Consider the following 20,445-nt stretch of genomic DNA (forward strand, 5'->3'; position numbering starts at 1 on the left):
ATTCCTGCATGATATTCAGTGAATGCCTGCCTGCTAATATAGACTTCACTATGCATTTTCCTTTTACATGATTTTTGCCTTGCTGGGTTTAGAATAAGTCTTTAATTGATAAAACATTAGACACAATTCAGAAGCAGCAAAGAGGTCTCCTGCTGGGTCATGCATCAGCTGCATATAGCAGTGCAAGACTTTTGTAGTCACACAAAAAGTGTGCCTGCTAAGGGGAATAAACCAGAAGTTTACTAATTTTTTGAAAGAAGGATAATCCAAAGCTACTGTACACAAAATTCAGAGGAAGTAGAATTTTAGAAAGTTAAAAATCTTAATATGGAATTTGAACTAGATCTTAATGATTGTCTGGGCAAAAACGGTTCTCAAAGCCTTCTCATAGTAACACTCTAGTTTCCATGCTAATTGTAGGAAAGACTACAGAAATAAAACATGACAGAAGCTCACTTTCCATGGAAAAGGATGATACTGGAATATAAAATGCTAACACATGTTATGCACAGCTTCTCATTTTTCTGAAAATGATAAAAAAAGCCAAAAGCATCAGACACACTCATACTTCATGCTGTGATTTTTATTTTCTTCATCTTTTTTAATTACTTTGAGTTACAGTAAGTTGACAATCTCAAAACAGCAGTCATAAAATGACGACGTTTCAGATAGGAATATAACTCAGTCCTAGCAAAAAACTACTGACTTGCTTTGAGGTTTTATAAAGCAAGGGACAGTCCATCATTGTCACAATTAAATTGTTACCGCTACACTGGTGTTACATAAAAATCAAAAAAAATCCCCATTCTGTACCAAAGAGTTTACAGTCTGAAACCAGCTGCAGTAACACTAAACACTATGACACTAGCAGATAGCTTCTCCATAAGCTAGAACAGGAGGCTAGTATCACTATATGGTCATTGGCAGTAAATTCGCAAGCAGAGAAGGAAAAGGAAGGTAAGGGTACTACTACAACAGAAGAACTTCTGAAGATCTTTGCATAACAACAGTTCCTTTTCTAGCCCAGAGCATTAAAGCCTGGAATAAGCCAGAAGGACCAAGTGAGAGAGTTGAATCAAAAGTGGGATACAGTGTTAGGAGACTGCAGAGAAGTCAAGATTCGTATTTACTGCAGCTAGGCAAAGCCCCATATACAAAAGAGGCTGAAGCAATTAAACGGCAGAGAAAATACTGGAGCAGCAAGGGAAGGCATTTAAGGAGCACCAGGCAAGAGAGTCTGCTGCATTTTGGGCTATGAAGTCAGTACAGAGAAAGTCACTAATCCATTAAGTGGAATACAGCAATCCAATTTGGCACAAGGTTAGCAAATTGAAAACAAGTTTTTGGCAGTAGCAAGTATCTATACTCCAAAATAAGAGTGTAAAATTAATAACCTAGAGAAGTTTAGTATACAAACTGCATGGAAAAATAAACAACATAAGTTGATTTAATTACATACTCATGCATCTTAGCTTTAAACCAATAAATGCTAATAAGAAAAAAGGCCCAATCCTACAGAGGCTTTAACCACAATTTGTAATGCTTCATGGAACTGTTAAGAACGAAGTCTGAAGGCAAGGTCCTCAAGTTAGAAATACAGGTATCCAGTGAATACTGCTGGTGTTATACTGTTGGAATATATCTGATAATGAACTAGATATCCTTAGAGAAAACTTAACAGTACTTTTAGCATGACTGGGCAGTCACAGAGTATTTGTGTTACAGAAAGCTTATCACATATTTTGCCTCCTAGAGTTTACTGAAAAAAAGGCACTTTTGAAGTAGTAATTTGTGGCTACTACCAAGAAACAGACTCGGATCCATAGCATCTTATAATGCTATTCATGTTTTAACTACTCATTAAGAACACTGTTTTGCAAAGTTTGGAACCAATCTTGGTAAGTCTGGGGATCCTCACTTTCAGTAGAGCCAAGCCTGCCAAGTCATTGCAAGATTGGGCCTCAATCCCATGCAGTTAACTAAAATAGCTGCAGGACCTAACACAGGATATAACTTGTGTGCTACAGATGTGCAGTACCACAGCAACTTTCAAACCCTTCAGCTTTTACTTCATAGATGTGCAGCATGACTCTAGCCCATTAACATTTACGACTGATGCATCTGCATGAAGCTTTTCATGAATGTAGCAAGCTTCTGAACATCTTCTACAGTCACCGCATTATATAAAGAGGCACGGATTCCTCCCACAGATCTGAATTTAAAAGAGAGGGGAAAAAAAGAAAAGTTTTGTAAATACTAAAAAATACATTAATAACTTACATAGACATTTAAAACCTACCACTACTCCAAAAGGATAAAATTCACATTTTGTGTGAATAAGAAGCAACATTTAATTCTTCAAGACAATCTAGAGAAACTCAGTATTTATTAGGTATTTACAGGTCCGACGCTGTAGCCGTGTGACATCAAAAAGCTATCTTTTTTATTCCCACAAACACCACTGAACATGAGAAGGAACTCTTGGAACCAGGTAGACAAGTCATGTAATGAAAGGCTTTATACAGCAATCTGACTTCCAGAGCCACCTTCTTTGTTATTTGCACAGACCAAGACTGATCAATTAGAGAAGGAAGCAGAACTACATGGGGCGCTCTCTAAGTACCACCTCACCTAATCAGTAGTTGAGCCAACCAGCAGTCTCTGATTACTGTCTCTAGCCTGCTGTTCCCAAGTGATGCCAAGCTGTAAGAAACAGCTTGTGGGTGAGAAAGGCTGGTAAATTGATGCACAACGCCTGCTCTTATAATCCCTGTAGTAACAGTTTCTTCTGCACAGGAAAGTGATTCATCTGACTCTAATGCTTACCGATGTCCTTTCAGAGATATCATGTTAAGCTCCACAGCTTTCTCAAGAAATTTCTTTTCTAGTGCCTCATCACCCTTGATATTGCCAATACGGAAAGGGACATTCATTCTGCTTCGGTTCTTTTTCTCTACTGGACACCTAGAAAAGTTGCAGAACATAATAATTCTGTGATAAATTTACATTTTTAGCTACATACAATTTCAGAAACTGAATAATTACCACAAAAGTCATTCCTTCACAACTAAAAAGGTCATTACTTTCTGTGAAAGAAAGCAACCTTACTTTTTTAAGTAAATGTAGTAACAAAAACAGTAAGTGGAAGGCTTACTAACCCTTCCTGACATGCCTAAAATTGCCCCAAAAAGAATGCACAGGAGGACTGGTAAACAGACCTAATTTTAAAAAACACAACAAACCCAACCACACCACCCACGACAGTCTCAGTTAACCTCGGTTACCTAGGAGAGTGTATTTATAGTGAACTTCAACTCAGTCTCGTTTTCCTCTCATTATCTTCAAGGCTTGACACACATTTTTACTCAGCTAGTCACAAGTGCTACAAGAAATAAGTTTGACTCAGCTTAAGAGCTAAAGAAAGCAGAAGGAAATTGCATAAGGAAATTTCCATGGATATTAGACTTGTGTTAGTGGATTCAATTCACTTTCTACATTAGCAGAACATATCAAGTCAAGAGGTATCTCTAGAGTAAATATTTCACTGCAAACATGGCCACTACATGCACAAGGTGCATCACAGCTTTAGCATCTAAAAATTCCCTTTAATCTAAAGCAGACAATTCAATATATGCTTAAAGAAAAATTTCTCTTCAATTACTTTGTGAAGGCAAGAATGACGAGAAAAAAATATTTCAGTAATTGTCTTCAGTGGCTCTAGTTACAAAGGAGACAGAAAGCCTCCAGATTTGTTCTTCTCTAAGGTTGTGATGTAGATTCTTGCAGTGATTCATTAGGAATATGCTTCCTCACAAACTGCATGTAGATTTCATACCTATTATTCTATTTGACAAAGAATGGGTATAATTCCTTTTTAGTTCCTCTCTTGTTCCTTTGTATAGATGTCTCAGTTTTGAAGAATGAAAAAGACCAACCACAGTATCTGCCTATGTGAATTTTCTGCTTTAGATATAACTAGGAAAACTCTATGCTTCTAGACATTCTCCTATCTGAATAACTGCAGCTACACTAGTTTTTCAAGAGCCAATTGTTGTTAGGCAACGTAATGTAACTTCATGCACACTTTGGAAAGCAAACTGCAAATGGGATGCAGCACTTTGTTGAAGAAAGTCTCCATTCAGTATATGGCTTGTCACACTGCTTACCCAGTGAAGCATACTACAGATTAGGTGGCACATTTAAGCTGGAAAGGAAGCTTCAGGTAAATCTTCCTTTTAGTCACAGATCCAGTAACAAAAATCCACAATATTAACTATAATGCTTAGTAGGATGCATGCAGCCTAGCGCTTGAAGGTTGCTTTGCCTTCCCAATTGACTAGTTACTATCCCATATCCATTGTTTTTCCCACTATCAAACAGCCTTACAGACCAGCTTGCCAGAAACACTTCTATTTGTCACAAATGTTTTTTTCAATGCTTCATTTGCATACAGAGGTTTATGAAAAAACCCTCAGAATTTCAGTAGGATAGGATCACAATCCTAATCATGACAATGCTAAAGGCAAAGCTGTTCTCATCAACTAAATGGATAAGCAGAATGTACTAAATGTTATGATGAAACTACATTCCTGCCAATTAAGGCTGCAGCCAGCTTTAATTTCAAATCCAAATTTAATTTGCCTTATCTTAACTTTGACTTGAAAGTTAATTAGGTCCCAAAACTATTGATTTTATACTAAGGTAAAGGAAAACATATTGCAGTTTCATAGTCACTTACTAGTTTTTGAGTTGGTGATTATTACAACTATTTCAAATTACACCATCAGCTTGTAACTAAATATACTTTGAGTCCTGTGAGCTCAAAAATACCTTGTAACATTATTTACAAATCAAGAGAGCTAGATCTCCTCTGGAAAACTAACAAAAATAACTGAAGAAAATAAACTGTAAGTAATGGAAGTATACTACATTTTTACTACACCTAGGTCTAATCTTCCTCTTTCCATTTTAGCAAGTGTTTCAGAACTTTGAACAATTAGTGAATAAAAATGCTCCGCTTTAAAGAGAAAAGCAAAGTCCTTGACTACTGAAAGAGATGGTAAGAAGAATATGATGCAAAAAATGGTCCCTATGACTTCTTAGAAGCAATTTTTTCTGTTTTGGCCCATATTTCCCCAACAGACTCAGTAATCATACAAACCAGAATCTATATATCTGGGTTTTGTAAACTATTCTCCTAGACTAGTTTGATATGCATGTTATTAATATGCTTCATAACTGGTCTATACAGAATAACTCGAGATAACTCCATAGTGGAATGAGATTCATAGTTATGAAGTGCATGACTTGAAAATAATACCAGTAGGATTCCAGGATTCCTCAACATTTTTACATGCTGAAAAGGTGCTGCAATCAGCAGCACTCCCTTAGGAGTTATAAATACATTTGACTACGCAACAAGTATTGAAACCAGAGGGAAAAGAATAGAAACTTACACATAGAATCCATTAGATTTGTCTATGATATCATAAATCATTCGTGATTTGATTAAACTAAGTTTATCCATAGCTGCAGCTCCACCATTATTCTTTATCCATTCCAGTACCAACCCCATGATATAAATACTGCCAAGAGGAAAGAAACATGTTTCAGTCAGATTGCTGTTTAAAAAACAAAACAAAACCCAAAAACACCCAAACAACCCACCACACACAATAAACAAGTGGAAAAAATAACAGCCCTGTTTACTGATTCATAAATGTTTCAGGAACAAAACATTATATTTGGGTTTAGGGTGTTTAAAAATAACAACTCAGAATCTGGACTGTTTTATACATCATTACAACTCTAAACATGTAATGTTTTTCACACACATCCTGAAACTCAAATGTTACACAAATCTTTTGGATGAAATCTAATCCTTTTTACCATAAAAAAAACCAACATGTCCTGCAAGGCTCCCAAGGACATCCTCAGATGTGCTGCACAAACTGCCAGTTCATTGACCACTCAACTGCCTGTCAAGTCCTAGAAAGAACCACTTAGCACAAAGGACAGTAGCATCCACTGTGTGCAGCTGCTCTAGCAAAGACACAGGAGTGAATCTCAAATATAAGAACATTAATAATGCCAGAAATCTAATCCTATTTTCACAAATGGTAAATAAAAACTATAATCCCATTTCTGTCTTTTCCACATGAACTGTGAAGATTGGCAAAACAAATAATAATGTATTACGCATTCATTACCAGTCAAGCTCTAAGTAAAGAATTGGAAGCCTGCTGGCATTACATGGCCTGGGACCAAGTATTTCAATGCTAGTTACTAAGTGCAACATAAAAAAATCTCACAGGCCTTTTTTTGCCTTTGTGCTTCTGCTACAAACAAAACTCGCCTTGTTCAAGTTCAGGCATTTCCCACGACTACACCACTTTGCATAATTAACTGTTCACAAGTTTTTATGGCACATTTCCAACAAGTTTGCTTTTATTAATCCCTTCATTACAGATTCCAAAGGAGTACTCAGAGAACATTACCCTACTAGTTTCCCTATCACACCTCTACCAAGATGCTGTTTTAAACTTCGCTACTTTTAATTTTTATGGGGATGCCAGTGTCAAATCTTTGAACACTGCAGAAAGACTGCAGAATAACCAAGGTTACAGACTGTATTTTATACAAGCACCTAATACCTTTGAGAGCACAATCTTGACACATTTATGACATCAAACTATGAACTAATCCAGCATAAATTATTAAGAGAAGTGTAGTCTAGGCTCTTGATAGATACAGGGCCACATTAATCTCTTGCCCTGCTTCCTTGAGTGAAGCCCCCTGGATAAGAAGTCAGCCTTAGATCCATCCACAAAAAACAACCAGCTGAATTCTTTTATCCTTCTTTTGTGTCAGTCAAAATGTTGTTTCTGGAGCAATTTTAAAAGCTAAATAAACCATTGGAGTTTGGAATTGAGATTTCTATAGCAAATTAATTGTTAATTTTAGTAAAGCAGATTAGGATCAAAAAGTCAGGCTCTGTAGTACCAAGAGGTTTAAGCCATTAACATCACCCTAATTTAATGTAAAACCCTGCTGAAGTGGCTTTTGCAAATTCAGCTAATATTTCCTGTGCGATTGCCAGCAAACTGTTGGCAAATGTAAGGAAAAAGCGCAGAGAAAGAACAAAGTTTTGCCACTTCCTTACAAAAACCAGAACAGATATTTAGAGCCAAGCCAGATAGATGTGCACTCTGCCAACACTTCAATTGTGCACTCTGCCAACACTTCAATTCTGGATGCTAGAGCATACTCCAGTGTGGATCTGTAGCATAAAGTAAAATCTGGCAAGACAGTGATCAGAAAGGAGAAAAACTGTTTGTTTACCTTTATTTTCTGCTTTGTTAATCTTCCAGTACCCTGTTAGTGATACTGACAGATACTGAGTTACAGCTAAAGCAAAACTACCTTTTCAGAAGTTTGCAGTGGCTGAAATAAAACTGCAGAAATTAATTTGGTTTGTTTTTCTAAGCCAAGCCAGGGGAGCAACACTGTGGTCAATGTTGAGATCGAGTCGAACTTTTGTTTTTCAAATGGAAATAACTTCATACTTGGAAAACACGAATGGCTGGATTTAAAATCTGACATGTGCAAGTACACAGTGTCCAAAACAGTATGTGTGATTTGGCAGTCAGGAAAAAAAAATTAAAAAATTAATCATGAAATAGAGGCTTTATCAATAACAAAAAACTGGAAACAAGGTTAATTTTTTCTTAGACACCAGCCCTAAGGATATTTGGTGTAGTTAGCAGCTAGGGCAGACAGGTTGACAGAAAGAGTATATCATCACAGCACTACACACTCTACAGTATGCATACTCTTTGGGAAAACTAGCTGCGCATTGTAAAGTCTGGAATAAACACATGCTGACAAGATATACTGTTCTTTTGATAAATGAAGATAACTGTCTTTGTGATTGCAGAGGCAATAGTTAACCCTACATTGAGAATCAGAAGACCCAGATATCAGTATAGATTAAATTTTTTCTGAATGTCATTCAGGTAGGCTTTATACTCAGGAATCACTCTACTTTATACAGTGCACTTGGTATCTGTTTGATATCTGTGCAAATTAAGCCTGCAAATTCTGGAATGTATGAAAAAGCTACCAGCCAAGATTAAATATCAATAAAATGAAACTGTATTATCAAATTATCAGAATCAAAAGGAAATCTTATCTTCATAAGTATAAATAATTCTTTTTAAAGTAATTTTTAAAACCTCAGGGGAAAAAAAGGACTCTTGGTTTAAAGGTTTCTTTTTTAAAATAATAATCTTAGAGGACATTGGTATAAAAACACTCCAGATTAAGAATGGGTATATAATACTGATTCAATACCTAAACATTAGAAAAAACAAACAAACAAACAAAAAAAAACCAAAAAAAACCACCCACCATTTTACTAGCTATCAGAAGCCAGGAGATAATTTTTTAAAAGAACAAGCTGTAGTCTTTTCTGCGTCTTGCATACATGACATCACCAGGTACATGCCAATTTTATTACCTGGATTGCTAACAATGGTTATGAAGCTAGACCAGTTTATTTTGGGATGTCAAGTCCAACACTACGGCAGTACTTAAAGAAATTCAGAAGGTTATAGTACAGGGATAGGGATCTGAAGGTTCAAGGTCTGAGAACAACCTCAGGAAGAAATTAAATCAAACCTGTACAGAGTGTTCAAGAATGAAGACTAATGCCCAAATTACCTACATGCACTGAACTGACTAAAGTTGTGTTCATGTTAGTCAGAATTAGATCCTTAAACTTCTACAATGGAATTTTAACACCTAATATTTACTTCTAAAAATATTATGCCCTTTATGGCTGCATCCCACTAGGCAACATCAAAGCCCACTAAAGTCATATGGCCAGACATTCCATGTTTTCACTGGAATCATGTGTAGCACTCCAACATTAAATTGGAGACTTAAACGCTCAATCTCTGAAACTTTACTCAGTAAGAGCAGCAGATGGCAGTGCAGTAGCTTGCCGAATAAGACATTAAATAGCAGGGTAACTTACCTGTAGCATGGTGGAGTGTTATACAAAGAGCCATTCGCTGCTTGTGTTTTGTAATCCAGTACTACAGGACATTCTTTCAGTGCATATCCCAGCAAGTCCTCACGTACTATTACAACAGTAACTCCAGCACAGCCAACATTCTTCTGAGCACCAGCGAAAATCACACCAAACTTCAACAGAAAGAAAAGAAGTGCTTCTACGTGAGTTCACTAGTAGATCAGAATCATAATACAACAGGCATACAGCTCAGCTTAACAGCTTGGAGAACACACTGAAGATGGATGTTCTAACAGTTGTCTCTTCTTGTTGCTGCACACTAATTAAAATGAACATGCTACTTCACTAGTCAGCAACGCTTCCCACTCATAACACACTTTACAAATAAAAGCAAATACTATGTTCTGCCTCTGTATTACTAATTAAAGAGATGTAGTAATTGTGAGGCACAGGAAGCTTCAGCAGCTTAAAAGAAGCAGTTACAGATTTTCTGTGCAAGGGGCATAAAAAATAAAAAAGGACAGATAAATTTTGAAATACCAAACTTCAAACTTCAACATTTATATCTATCATGAGATAACCAATTAAGACAATACTGTTTCCTTAATTTCACTGCTCAGCACCTCTGGCCATATAGACATTTCAACGTGCCTAGTTATATGCATTCCAGTTTGAAAATGCTTTGTTGCTTTGCAGCAACTGTGTGCAATACTGTACCTTGGAAACATCCACAGGTCTGGACAGGAAGTTTGATGACATATCACAAACCAAGACTGCTCCTTTGACATCAGGTACAAAGTCGAACTCCACACCATGAACAGTCTCATTAGCACAGTAATAGACATAAGACGCATCTGGATTCAGATTCCAAGTGCTTGGGTCAGGAATGTCTGAGAAAGACAAAAACCCCACAAAGGTTACTGGAGACAGGTAACTTTCCTGGTATGCAGTTTTACTTTAACATGGACTTCAAAACCAAAATTACAAACCCAGAACAATTTCACAGTCTGAAGTATTAACTATCTTGTTACAAGAAAGATACAATTTACCTGCAAAGGTGCACTCCCAAAATTCTATGGTGAGCTGATTAATTAATTAATTAATAGTTGATTACTGTCAGCTATTAAGCTGACAAAGACCCTTCTGGTTTTCAGCCTTTTTTCCTCAAGGGATTTTCATCAGGTTTGCCTTAAGGGTCCAAAACAGCATTTCAGAGGAATCCAGGCACTGGGCCCAAGAAGCCTCCTGATGCTTTTGGAACCACTATACCATCTAAATTTTCACTGGCAAAGTTTTCTAAAGCTGTTTTTCTGTGCATTCCCAGAAGCATTTTAGTCGTGTCCAAGCTGAACACAAGCTGTTCAGCCTATCTCCTATTTAAGTTTTGTGAACTGGTTGCAAAGCTAAGATTTTCTCTGTCAACAAGCAAAATACAGGCATGCCCTGGCAGGACAGAACAGGTTTTGCATAGAATATATAGTTGCTCTTCCTCTCTTCTCCAAAACACGACGGGGAGTAACTGCTGCTATTACCTCCACCATTCTTTACTGCCTCTCCCCTTACCTACAACTACTTAATGCTGAATACACTCCCCCGGACTGAGAAGTTGTAGGTTTAATCCCTTGCTATGCCTCAAAAGACATAAACTTATCTCCCAGATAAGTGCCTTAATTACCAGTTAGTATATTAACCTGTATGGGAATAGTCTTAGTCTTCCCTGTTGTCACTCTTCCCAGGTCAAATGCTATCATTTGGATGAGAGGGAAGAAAAGTAAGCATGACTAGCAGGAGTAGAAACCAGAAATGAGCTGTCCCTGCTCCAAGAAATAATTAGCTATACCCAGGAACAAATTACACACTTAAAATGTTCTTGAAAAAAGATTCTCATAAAAATTACAAGTGTCTCAATTACAGTTAACCTTTTTCTTCCTTCTATACTGTGGTCATTCAGACTATGCCATGTACAGTAACAGGCTTCAAGAGGAAGAGTTGAAAATGCCTCTTCTATTCCAGAGCTAACTGCCTGTTCTGACACATGGGTGGGGAAGGAAAGTACTGAGGAACACTTGAAAAAAGGTAACAGCACACAGGTCTCCCATTTCTTTGGCCCACTATGTTAAGAACACATACATGCTTCTAAAATTCAGAGAGATCTCATAATCGCTTGTCCCTGAAAATTAAATACGTCCTAATAGCCCTGCATATCCCTTAAGAACTCAGCTATATACCAAAAACAAAAAAGAGAAACAACTATTAGACAGCCCAGATAACTTCTCTACAGATACACACTTGCTTCTTGCCACTTACTTTCCAGTATCTGCTCAGCCTAGTTTCATAGCTGTTTTCTGGTGGAGACTGTAACATGGGGAGATGTACAAGCAACCCTTTGAGTACTAGGCAGCCACTCCAATTACCGTTCAAGAACCCAAAAGGTGAGTTGAACCAATTTTTAGAGTGATTCCAAAAGCTAAGCATTCCCATGGATGGATGCAACCATCAACTTACTTGTATAGGATCCTAGTTTTGGATGAACAATATTCACTTTGGCATACTTCTCTGCTTCTTTAGCTGCTTTTGCTGACCAAGCTCCAGTAACCACATAGTCTGCATGTCTTCCCTCCTTTAAACCGATGAGATTAAGTGGAACTGCACTGAACTGACCAGATCCACCTCCTTGGAGGAACATAACTTTGTAGTTTTGTGGTATATTTCTGCATGCAAGAAATAACCATTTATATTATTCCCAAATGCAGAATGAATACTAATTGATATTATGCATTTTACAGCATCTGAGAAAAAGAACTGTAACTTTAGAAGACTCTGCACAAATGTTGGGCCAAATCCCATTAACTTACCTCAGCACTGGTTTTGAGTAACTGGTTAAATATTAATACTATACATTTTACTGATTTAAAAACTGCTGAAAGCAAGCTTTTTTCCCCCTTGCATTGCACCAAATTTATTCTTGAGCTTCACAACAATGTGTTCACAGTAGAATTCAACTTCGAGATCCTTCAATTTGCAAATACAACTGCACTGTAAATTGTACTTGCAGAGAAAGGGCCAGGAGTGACTCATACAGCCACAAAAATTACTTGTTCAAGTTATTCATTAAACTTCCTCTGTCAATCATTCTGGCTGTGACTGAGAATCTAGCTTTTAGATGAAGTGACCATTGTTATTAACTACTACGAAAACATTAATTCTAATACACAATATATTTATTTCAAACTATTAAAATGTGTCACACTATAATGAAAAGAGTTCCTCATCAGCAGTTCTAACCCACATCCATTGAGCTTATGTTAGTAAAACCCAACTGAAGAGTAATGTACAGATCACCTCTATACCACTAGAGAACCAATTTCTATTGTTTCCACTTACTTCTTGAAGAAAGTTAGTGCCTTTCATTAATTCCATGAAGGTGACAAAAATTAAAATTTCAGAAGGAAGTCAACTATTCAATATATAGTAGACATAAAAAATATCTTAACCTAAAAAAAGCCCTTTGTCACATTCAAATAAATCAGCATCAGACAAACAGAAGACCAATGGTCTCTCAAAGATTACCGCTGTATCAGACAAAGCATCTATACAAAAATCCACCACACAAACAGGTGCTTTCAAGAAAAGATCTCCACATTAGTCATTATCCATGCAACCAGAACAAGAATACAACAAAAACAAGCAGGAAGTAATTGACTCACAGCAATTCACGCAGAAGATTTTCAGCTGTATTTAAAATTTTTGTGAAGTCAGAGGTCCGATGGCTCATTTCTTCAGTGAAAAGGAAATAAGAAATAACATTAAACAAAAGAGTATTACATAGAATGCAATTCTTAAGTTGTATGTCTCCAGTCTTGTTGAGGATCAAGGCAAATTCAGCCATTCACATTTGGCAACCACATGACCTTACTAACCCCAGGACCACCTACCTACATTTGCATGAAAAAATACTCCCTAGAAAGGTTGAAGTTTTCCTCACTCTAAGAATGTCCTCTGCTACTAATGCCATAACAAGTATAGAATAAGGCTCAGGAAAAATAACAAGTTTTGTTCTTTTAATTTTAATAAGGCATCTTCATGCAGTAATACTAATTAAACATTAAGGATACTTAATACTAACTTCATATTCTTTCCTCAAACTGTAAAAGTGTACAATTTAAGCATGAATCCAAATCCTGCAGAGACTGCTGCACATTCTATGTTTAGCATCTAGAGTTTCACAGGACTAGTAAAAACACTGAGCATCTTCCTTCATAAAGTTTTTGTTCAGTCAGGGCTGAAAAGCCAGTCAGCTATCCATATGGCACAGGAGGCACCTCCTCCTCAAGACAGAACAGCATTGTTTCCTAATGGGAAGGATCTTATACATCAAATACATCTGAGGTGTTTTGTTACACAGTATGTAATATATTATATATGGTATCTGTACATGCACAGGCTTGCATAATACCTGCACATACCAGTAGTATTTTATAAACATATATAAAAATCTTTTTTATATGTTGCCTACATATATACATGGCACACACCTCCCTGTCCAAAGAGTCAAAAGTACGAAAGTTTGATATATGATTAGTTTGGGTTTTTTGACTCTAGCCTTTTGGTTTGGATCACTAAACATCTGGCTACGTATCATTTTATGCTCTGCTGATGAATAGTAGATGAGCAGTACAAAAAAAGTATCCTCTGGACATACACATTACCAGAATAAGGTAAGAAAAGGAGCTGAAACACCAAGTTCAGAAACTCCATTTTAATAAACAATTTGGTTAAGCATATACATTTTGAAAAACATAGAATGTTTAGTCTTACCAAGAACACTTATGCCAATTCCTTTGTAGTCCACTAATTCTTTCTGTGCTTCTAACAATACCTAACAGAAGAAAAAATCCACAAATAAATTAGGAGAAATTTCCACTATCTGGAGTCACCAATACGTTATGCATATGCCAGCTGCTCCATACTGCAATAACCAGACACTTGTCAGGAGACATTAACAGAAGCATAGTCACCAACTTAATTTTGTTGTATCTCGCAGCTGAAGGATTTTCAGAAGATAAAGCATAATTAAATAATACGCATGTTATTGTTTCAATGGTTACACGTCCAGATTTCAGAATGACTTCTAGGAGTTTTTGTTGGTTTTGGCTGTGATAGAGTCAATTTTCTTCACAGTAGCTAGTATGGGGCTACGTTCTGGATTTGTGCTGAGAACCGTGTTGATAATGCCAGGATGTTTTTGTTACTGCTGAGCAGTGTTTATGCAGCATCAGGGCCTTTTCTGCTTCTCACACCGCCTCGCCAGCGAGCAAACAGAGTGTGCAAGACCCTGGGAGGGAACACAGCTGGGAAAGCCGACCCAAACTGACTGAAGGGATGTTCCACACTGTATGACATCATGTTCCACGTACAAGGCTGGGGAAAGAAGAAGGAAGGGTGGAACTTCAGAGTTGTAATGCTTGTCTTCCCAAGTAACCATTACATGCCACGGAGCCCTGCTTTCCTGGAGATGGCTGAACACCTGCCTGCTGATGGGAAGCAGTGAATTAATTCCTTGCTTTGCTTTACTTATTAAGCTGCCTTTATTTCAACACACAAGTTTTCTTGTACTTTTCCGATTCTCACCCCCATCCCACTGCTGAGGGAGCAAGAAAGCAGCTGTGTGGGGCTTAGTTGCCAGACTGGGCTAAACAAAACAGAGTTGGAAGCATCTCCTGACCTTTTTACATAACACTTCATGCTTGCATGTGTAATCTTGCTGATCAAGTGTCTTAAACCCACCCCCATCCCTCCACCCTGTGTTCTTTCACTTGACTTGTGCAAACAGGATAACCAAGACACTGAGGAGCTGGATACCTCAAACTGACCCAACAGGACAAGGCCTGGTTTCACAGAATGAAGTCCCACACTTTTTGAAGATGGGCCTTCTCTATGTTGTTAAGAAATTAAGAAAAATTTTGAGACAGCCAAAAAACACGTCACTCTCTCCTAAGAAGTCCTAGCCAGGTAATCTGCACCTTCAACCTTCCATTTTTCCTTCTTCTCCCACAATTCTCACGTATCAGTAAAGAATTAGATTCTAACCTTGGATCTACAGCTTCTGATTTCAGTAGGTTCTGGTGTAAGTGCCAAAATCTTCTTAGTTCCCCCTCAAGGAAGCAGGAGGAAAGTGAGCCCCAGTACTAAAGCCACAAATACAAATGCTGTATGCACACATCCCGAGATCTGGAAACCACATGCTCTGGACAGTTGCAGAAGCAAGAAATCTATCTTGCTGACAGGGCATCTGCACAGCCTGCTGACTGTAACACAAGAGGTTAACCAGAAACAAGTGTGCTGCTTTAGATGTCAAAAGCTGGTAAAGCTTTAACCACTACATTTCACATGCAAACTTATTCCAGTGCCAGAGAATGGGAAAAAAAAAATAACAAAGGGAACACACAGATTTATTAGAAAGTGCTTGTTAAACTGCTTGATAGAATTAAATTCTTTATGTGACTATCTGCACATGCCCCATAACAGCCATTAAGAGCTCTGTCCACCTTCCTGCCTCAGTGAGTCTGAGCACCTCGTATGCAGTACCAGGCACAAACTGAAATGCTAGTCCACTTAAGTATGCTGAGTACCGGATTTTGAAGACGGGAAAAACAAAATAACAATATGGAATTCTGCTGTGCTCTCCTCAAACCCTAAACCAAGTTCCCTGCACTCTCTATTGGAGAGCTAGATACTGGAACAATTCTATGAAGAGCAAATTTTAGAGCCAAGGATTGAAATGAGAACAACAAATTTCTTTGCACATAATCTATAAAGGACACTTTCCTCAGACAAGGTGGCAGCGCGGGGAGCTGATGTACAACAAATTTTTACCTAAAAAAAATGTTAAAGAAATAACACATAAAATTATGAAGAAAAAAAATTACAAATTAAACACAGGAAAAAATCCCTCCACAATACATAGCTAGTAAGTGGAAAGCCAGATGCATACAATTCGGCAGAAACCAACCCCCTCTCCGTACGTAACTAGATAACCTATGGCTGCTGATGCAACTTTCCAGAGGGTTGAGCCTACACTACAGTAATTATAATTGTTTAAATAAAGACTTTCCAAGGAATGACCATGTTACTTATCAGCTAACAAATAACATACTCAACACAACTACCCTTGAATATCTAAGGACTTACTTTCCCCAAAAAAAAAAAATTCTATAGCCCTTGATAGGATCAGATTCAGAAGCGTCTCCAGGAGGGGAGTCCTAAACCCACATCAGAGTGCGTTTCCAAGGAAACAAACCTGCCAGGGCATTTAATAGGGCGCGGACAGGGAGACAAAACGAGGTTTCGTTGTTACATGGGCAATTCTCTGCACTCGAGCCTCCGCAGTCCCGGCCGGGAGGCGGGATGGGGGGCAGAAGGCGAGGCTGCGGGTCCCGCCTCCCCCCAGCCCAGGCACAGCCCGCAGCGCCGGCAGGACGCGGGCGGCCAGATAGATAGATAGATAGATAGATAGATAGATAGATAGATAGATAGATAGATAGATAGATAGATAGATAGATAGATAGATAGATAGATAGATAGATAGATAGATAGATAGATAGATAGATAGATAGATAGATAGATAGATAGATAGATAGATAGATAGATAGATAGATAGATAGATAGATAGATAGATAGATAGATAGATAGATAGATAGATAGATAGATAGATAGATAGATAGATAGATAGATAGATAGATAGATAGATAGATAGATAGATAGATAGATAGATAGATAGATAGATAGATAGATAGATAGATAGATAGATAGATAGATAGATAGATAGATAGATAGATAGATAGATAGATAGATAGATAGATAGATAGATAGATAGATAGATAGATAGATAGATAGATAGATAGATAGATAGATAGATAGATAGATAGATAGATAGATAGATAGATAGATAGATAGATAGATAGATAGATAGATAGATAGATAGATAGATAGATAGATAGATAGATAGATAGATAGATAGATAGATAGATAGATAGATAGATAGATAGATAGATAGATAGATAGATAGATAGATAGATAGATAGATAGATAGATAGATAGATAGATAGATAGATAGATAGATAGATAGATAGATAGATAGATAGATAGATAGATAGATAGATAGATAGATAGATAGATAGATAGATAGATAGATAGATAGATAGATAGATAGATAGATAGATAGATAGATAGATAGATAGATAGATAGATAGATAGATAGATAGATAGATAGATAGATAGATAGATAGATAGATAGATAGATAGATAGATAGATAGATAGATAGATAGATAGATAGATAGATAGATAGATAGATAGATAGATAGATAGATAGATAGATAGATAGATAGATAGATAGATAGATAGATAGATAGATAGATAGATAGATAGATAGATAGATAGATAGATAGATAGATAGATAGATAGATAGATAGATAGATAGATAGATAGATAGATAGATAGATAGATAGATAGATAGATAGATAGATAGATAGATAGATAGATAGATAGATGACAGACGGACAAGACAGACAGACGGACAAGACAGACAGACGGACAAGACAGACAGACAGACCTAGAGTAACTCTACTGTGGCTGCAGAGCAGGGACGCTTGTCGCAAAAGTAATCTGTATGAATGCATGAGAAATGACAAATAGACATCTACAGTTACGAGTTTCAGGTGGTACTTCATCTTGAAAGAGGTGGTTTCACAGTACACAAAAGACTTTGTATTTTGAGTGAAGTTCTTTCCTAGAGAAGCAGGATCCCTACCTTCTGTAATGCAAGACATTTAGCATTTAAGCTACCATGCCTAAATACTAAACTATTCTGCCACACAAGATACCTTGTTGTAAATCCTCTGAAAACATGAGAGTGGAACAATAGTAAAGGTGATGTCACTGTTTTGTTTCTATTAAATTGAGATTTCTGCTATTTTCATATTTTGCTATTTAATATTTTATTACATCAAAACCCATAAATGTATTGTATCAATATTCATAATGACCTAATATATAATACAAACTTTCTTAACCATTGACTTCCACAAATGCTTCTGGCTTCCAGCATTTGACAAAGAACCTGACCCTTCACTGTCAGAAATCCCTATAGATGAACATGGATTTGCATAATTAACACAAAAGCAGAGAGCACTGTATTTACAATTATGCATAACTGGAAAAACAAAACAAAGTGCTATATGTAAATAAAGTTTGAGTTTTCAGTGACCTTTTGTTGGGCTCATCATGACTTCATGTCGTGCTGGACAGAAAAATTTTCAACTACTGCTGGAAAAGAATCAGCTCTCTCAAGGAGAGCAAGAGCACACAAGTTCTGTCTGGTACAATAACACACAAACTGACGTCATTATTAAAAGACAAATACTGCTGACTGCATAACAACCTGGCAGCTGTTTCAGGAGGCAGTTGGGACATCTGGTCCAGCAAACTAGTGACACTAGCAAGTTTTGGTGGGATTTCTAACAAGACATAGGTAGTTTAGACAAAGGTTTGGTGTTACTTTGTTTTTTAGAGATCTGGCTCCAAGTATTGCAAGTGTGAAGCATGAAAGCAATTCCTGTGAAGCCCAAAGGAAGAGAGAAAAAAATGCTGGAGTTTTATAAGTAAACAGTAACATGTTCTCTAGCAAGTAGCTGGCCTATTGATTTCAGGCTTTTATGTCAAACAAGAACACAGACAAATATATAACACATTAACTGATACCAAGAGGTTGAAACATTTTCTATCCAAACGAGATTAAATGATTTCATAATCATCTAAAATATATGTGTATATACACACAAATTATTTTTTTTTTACTTTTTACTAAAATACTTTATTCTTAAATTTATTTATATCTACAAAACTGGGTTTTACCTGTATATACACAAAATACTTTTAAAATTCATTTTTAAATGAGTAAAAACCTTGAAAATTATGAAATACTCACGATAGCCTTAAAATACTTTTCCCCAGCTAACTTACATCCATGATCTCTACTGACTTCAGATCCAGCATTCAACTATGTGTAAAGTATGCACTCCAGATTCTCACAGCGAGGGTGCAATACAACAGCACCAGTGATGAGATGAAGAATCCTTCATGTTTCTGATTAAATAAAAAATAGAAAATGTTAAATTCTAATCCCACTAAAAAAAAAAATACGCACATCTAAGTTATAGACAGCCTGCTCAATTTTGCATTAAACTTTTTACATAATTCATACTTCAAAAGCAAATTTATTTAACATAAAAAGTATTTATGCCACCTGCTTATAGGCATAGGATGCATAAACTGTTTTAAGTTCTGTATGGTATTTTTAGGGACAAATAACAGATTTGGAATTCCTAACCTCACAAATCTGAGCACTTTGGAATTTATAATTTTATCCACCATTTCACAGTGATTAGTGTTTTACTTTTAAAAAGGGACCACATAACATTTTAATGCTGAATATAGTGATTGCATGTAATTTTCCATCCAACCAGAATCACAGAGAATCATGACTGAAGCAACAGACCTCAAATGTTTGGCAGAATATCTAAAAAATTGCATAGATTAATATATTACCTGCTATTATTCTGAACAAAGTCTGTAAAAAGAATGTACTTTAATTATGCAATTACTTGTGCAATACTGCAATAGCTAAGGTAATCTTGTGCTATTTGCTCAGTAGAAAATTTCCATTTGAGTATTTGAGTTTCTTCATAATTGTCAAGCAACTGGAATCAGGCATTTATACAGATCTTCTGTGTTTCAGAACTCTCAGGACAGATGACAGAGTGAAAACAAAGCTACACAGTATTCCCCCCACCTCCATTTCAGCCTGAATCATCTTGCCTGATTCCTGTATGTGAAAAACATCTTCCATTGCTCTATCACGCACTGTCCCCTTCACTCTGCAAATGGAATACATGTTGCCAAGTCTGTATCAAACAGGTTAAGATATTACCATCATTCAAAATCTTAGCTAACACTGTAAATAGAGAAATAAAGGCAAAATATTTAAATTTGATCTCTTTTTAAAAAGGAGCTTTTCATAACCACTGCACAATGTGGTGAGTTTTCAACAATTGAAATTCTCGTTAAGATAACCATAGAATCATAGAATCCTAGGGGTTGGAAGGGACCTCGAAAAATCATCTAGTCCAACCCCCCTGCTAGAGCAGGGTCACCTAGAGCACATCACACAGGAACTTGTCCAGGCGGGTTTTGAATGTCTCCAGTGAAGGGACTCCAGAACCTCTCTGGGCAGCCTGTTCCAGTGCTCTGTCACTCTCACAGTAAAAATATTTTTTCTGATATTCACCTTGAACCTCCTATGCTCCAATTTGCACCCATTACCCCTTGTCCTATCACTGGTCATTACTGAAAA

At 36.8% G+C, this 20,445-nt stretch overlaps 1 protein-coding gene across 1 annotated transcript; it reads right to left on the bottom strand.

The window, feature by feature from the left end:
* Window positions 1–1,810: 1,810 nt before the first annotated feature.
* Window positions 1,811–19,986, bottom strand: PSAT1 (phosphoserine aminotransferase 1). The gene is given in 9 exon segments (XM_010004920.1): window positions 1,811–2,212; window positions 2,827–2,964; window positions 5,457–5,585; window positions 9,038–9,207; window positions 9,752–9,924; window positions 11,540–11,745; window positions 12,742–12,811; window positions 13,853–13,961; window positions 19,885–19,986. Coding segments are annotated over 9 exon segments (1,203 nt in total). The 3' UTR covers window positions 1,811–2,106.
* Window positions 19,987–20,445: the final 459 nt, after the last annotated feature.

The sequence above is a fragment of the Chaetura pelagica genome, unplaced genomic scaffold, assembly GCF_000747805.2.
Source record: "Chaetura pelagica isolate M959 unplaced genomic scaffold, ChaPel_1.0 scaffold339, whole genome shotgun sequence".
Classification (NCBI taxonomy): domain Eukaryota; kingdom Metazoa; phylum Chordata; class Aves; order Apodiformes; family Apodidae; genus Chaetura; species Chaetura pelagica.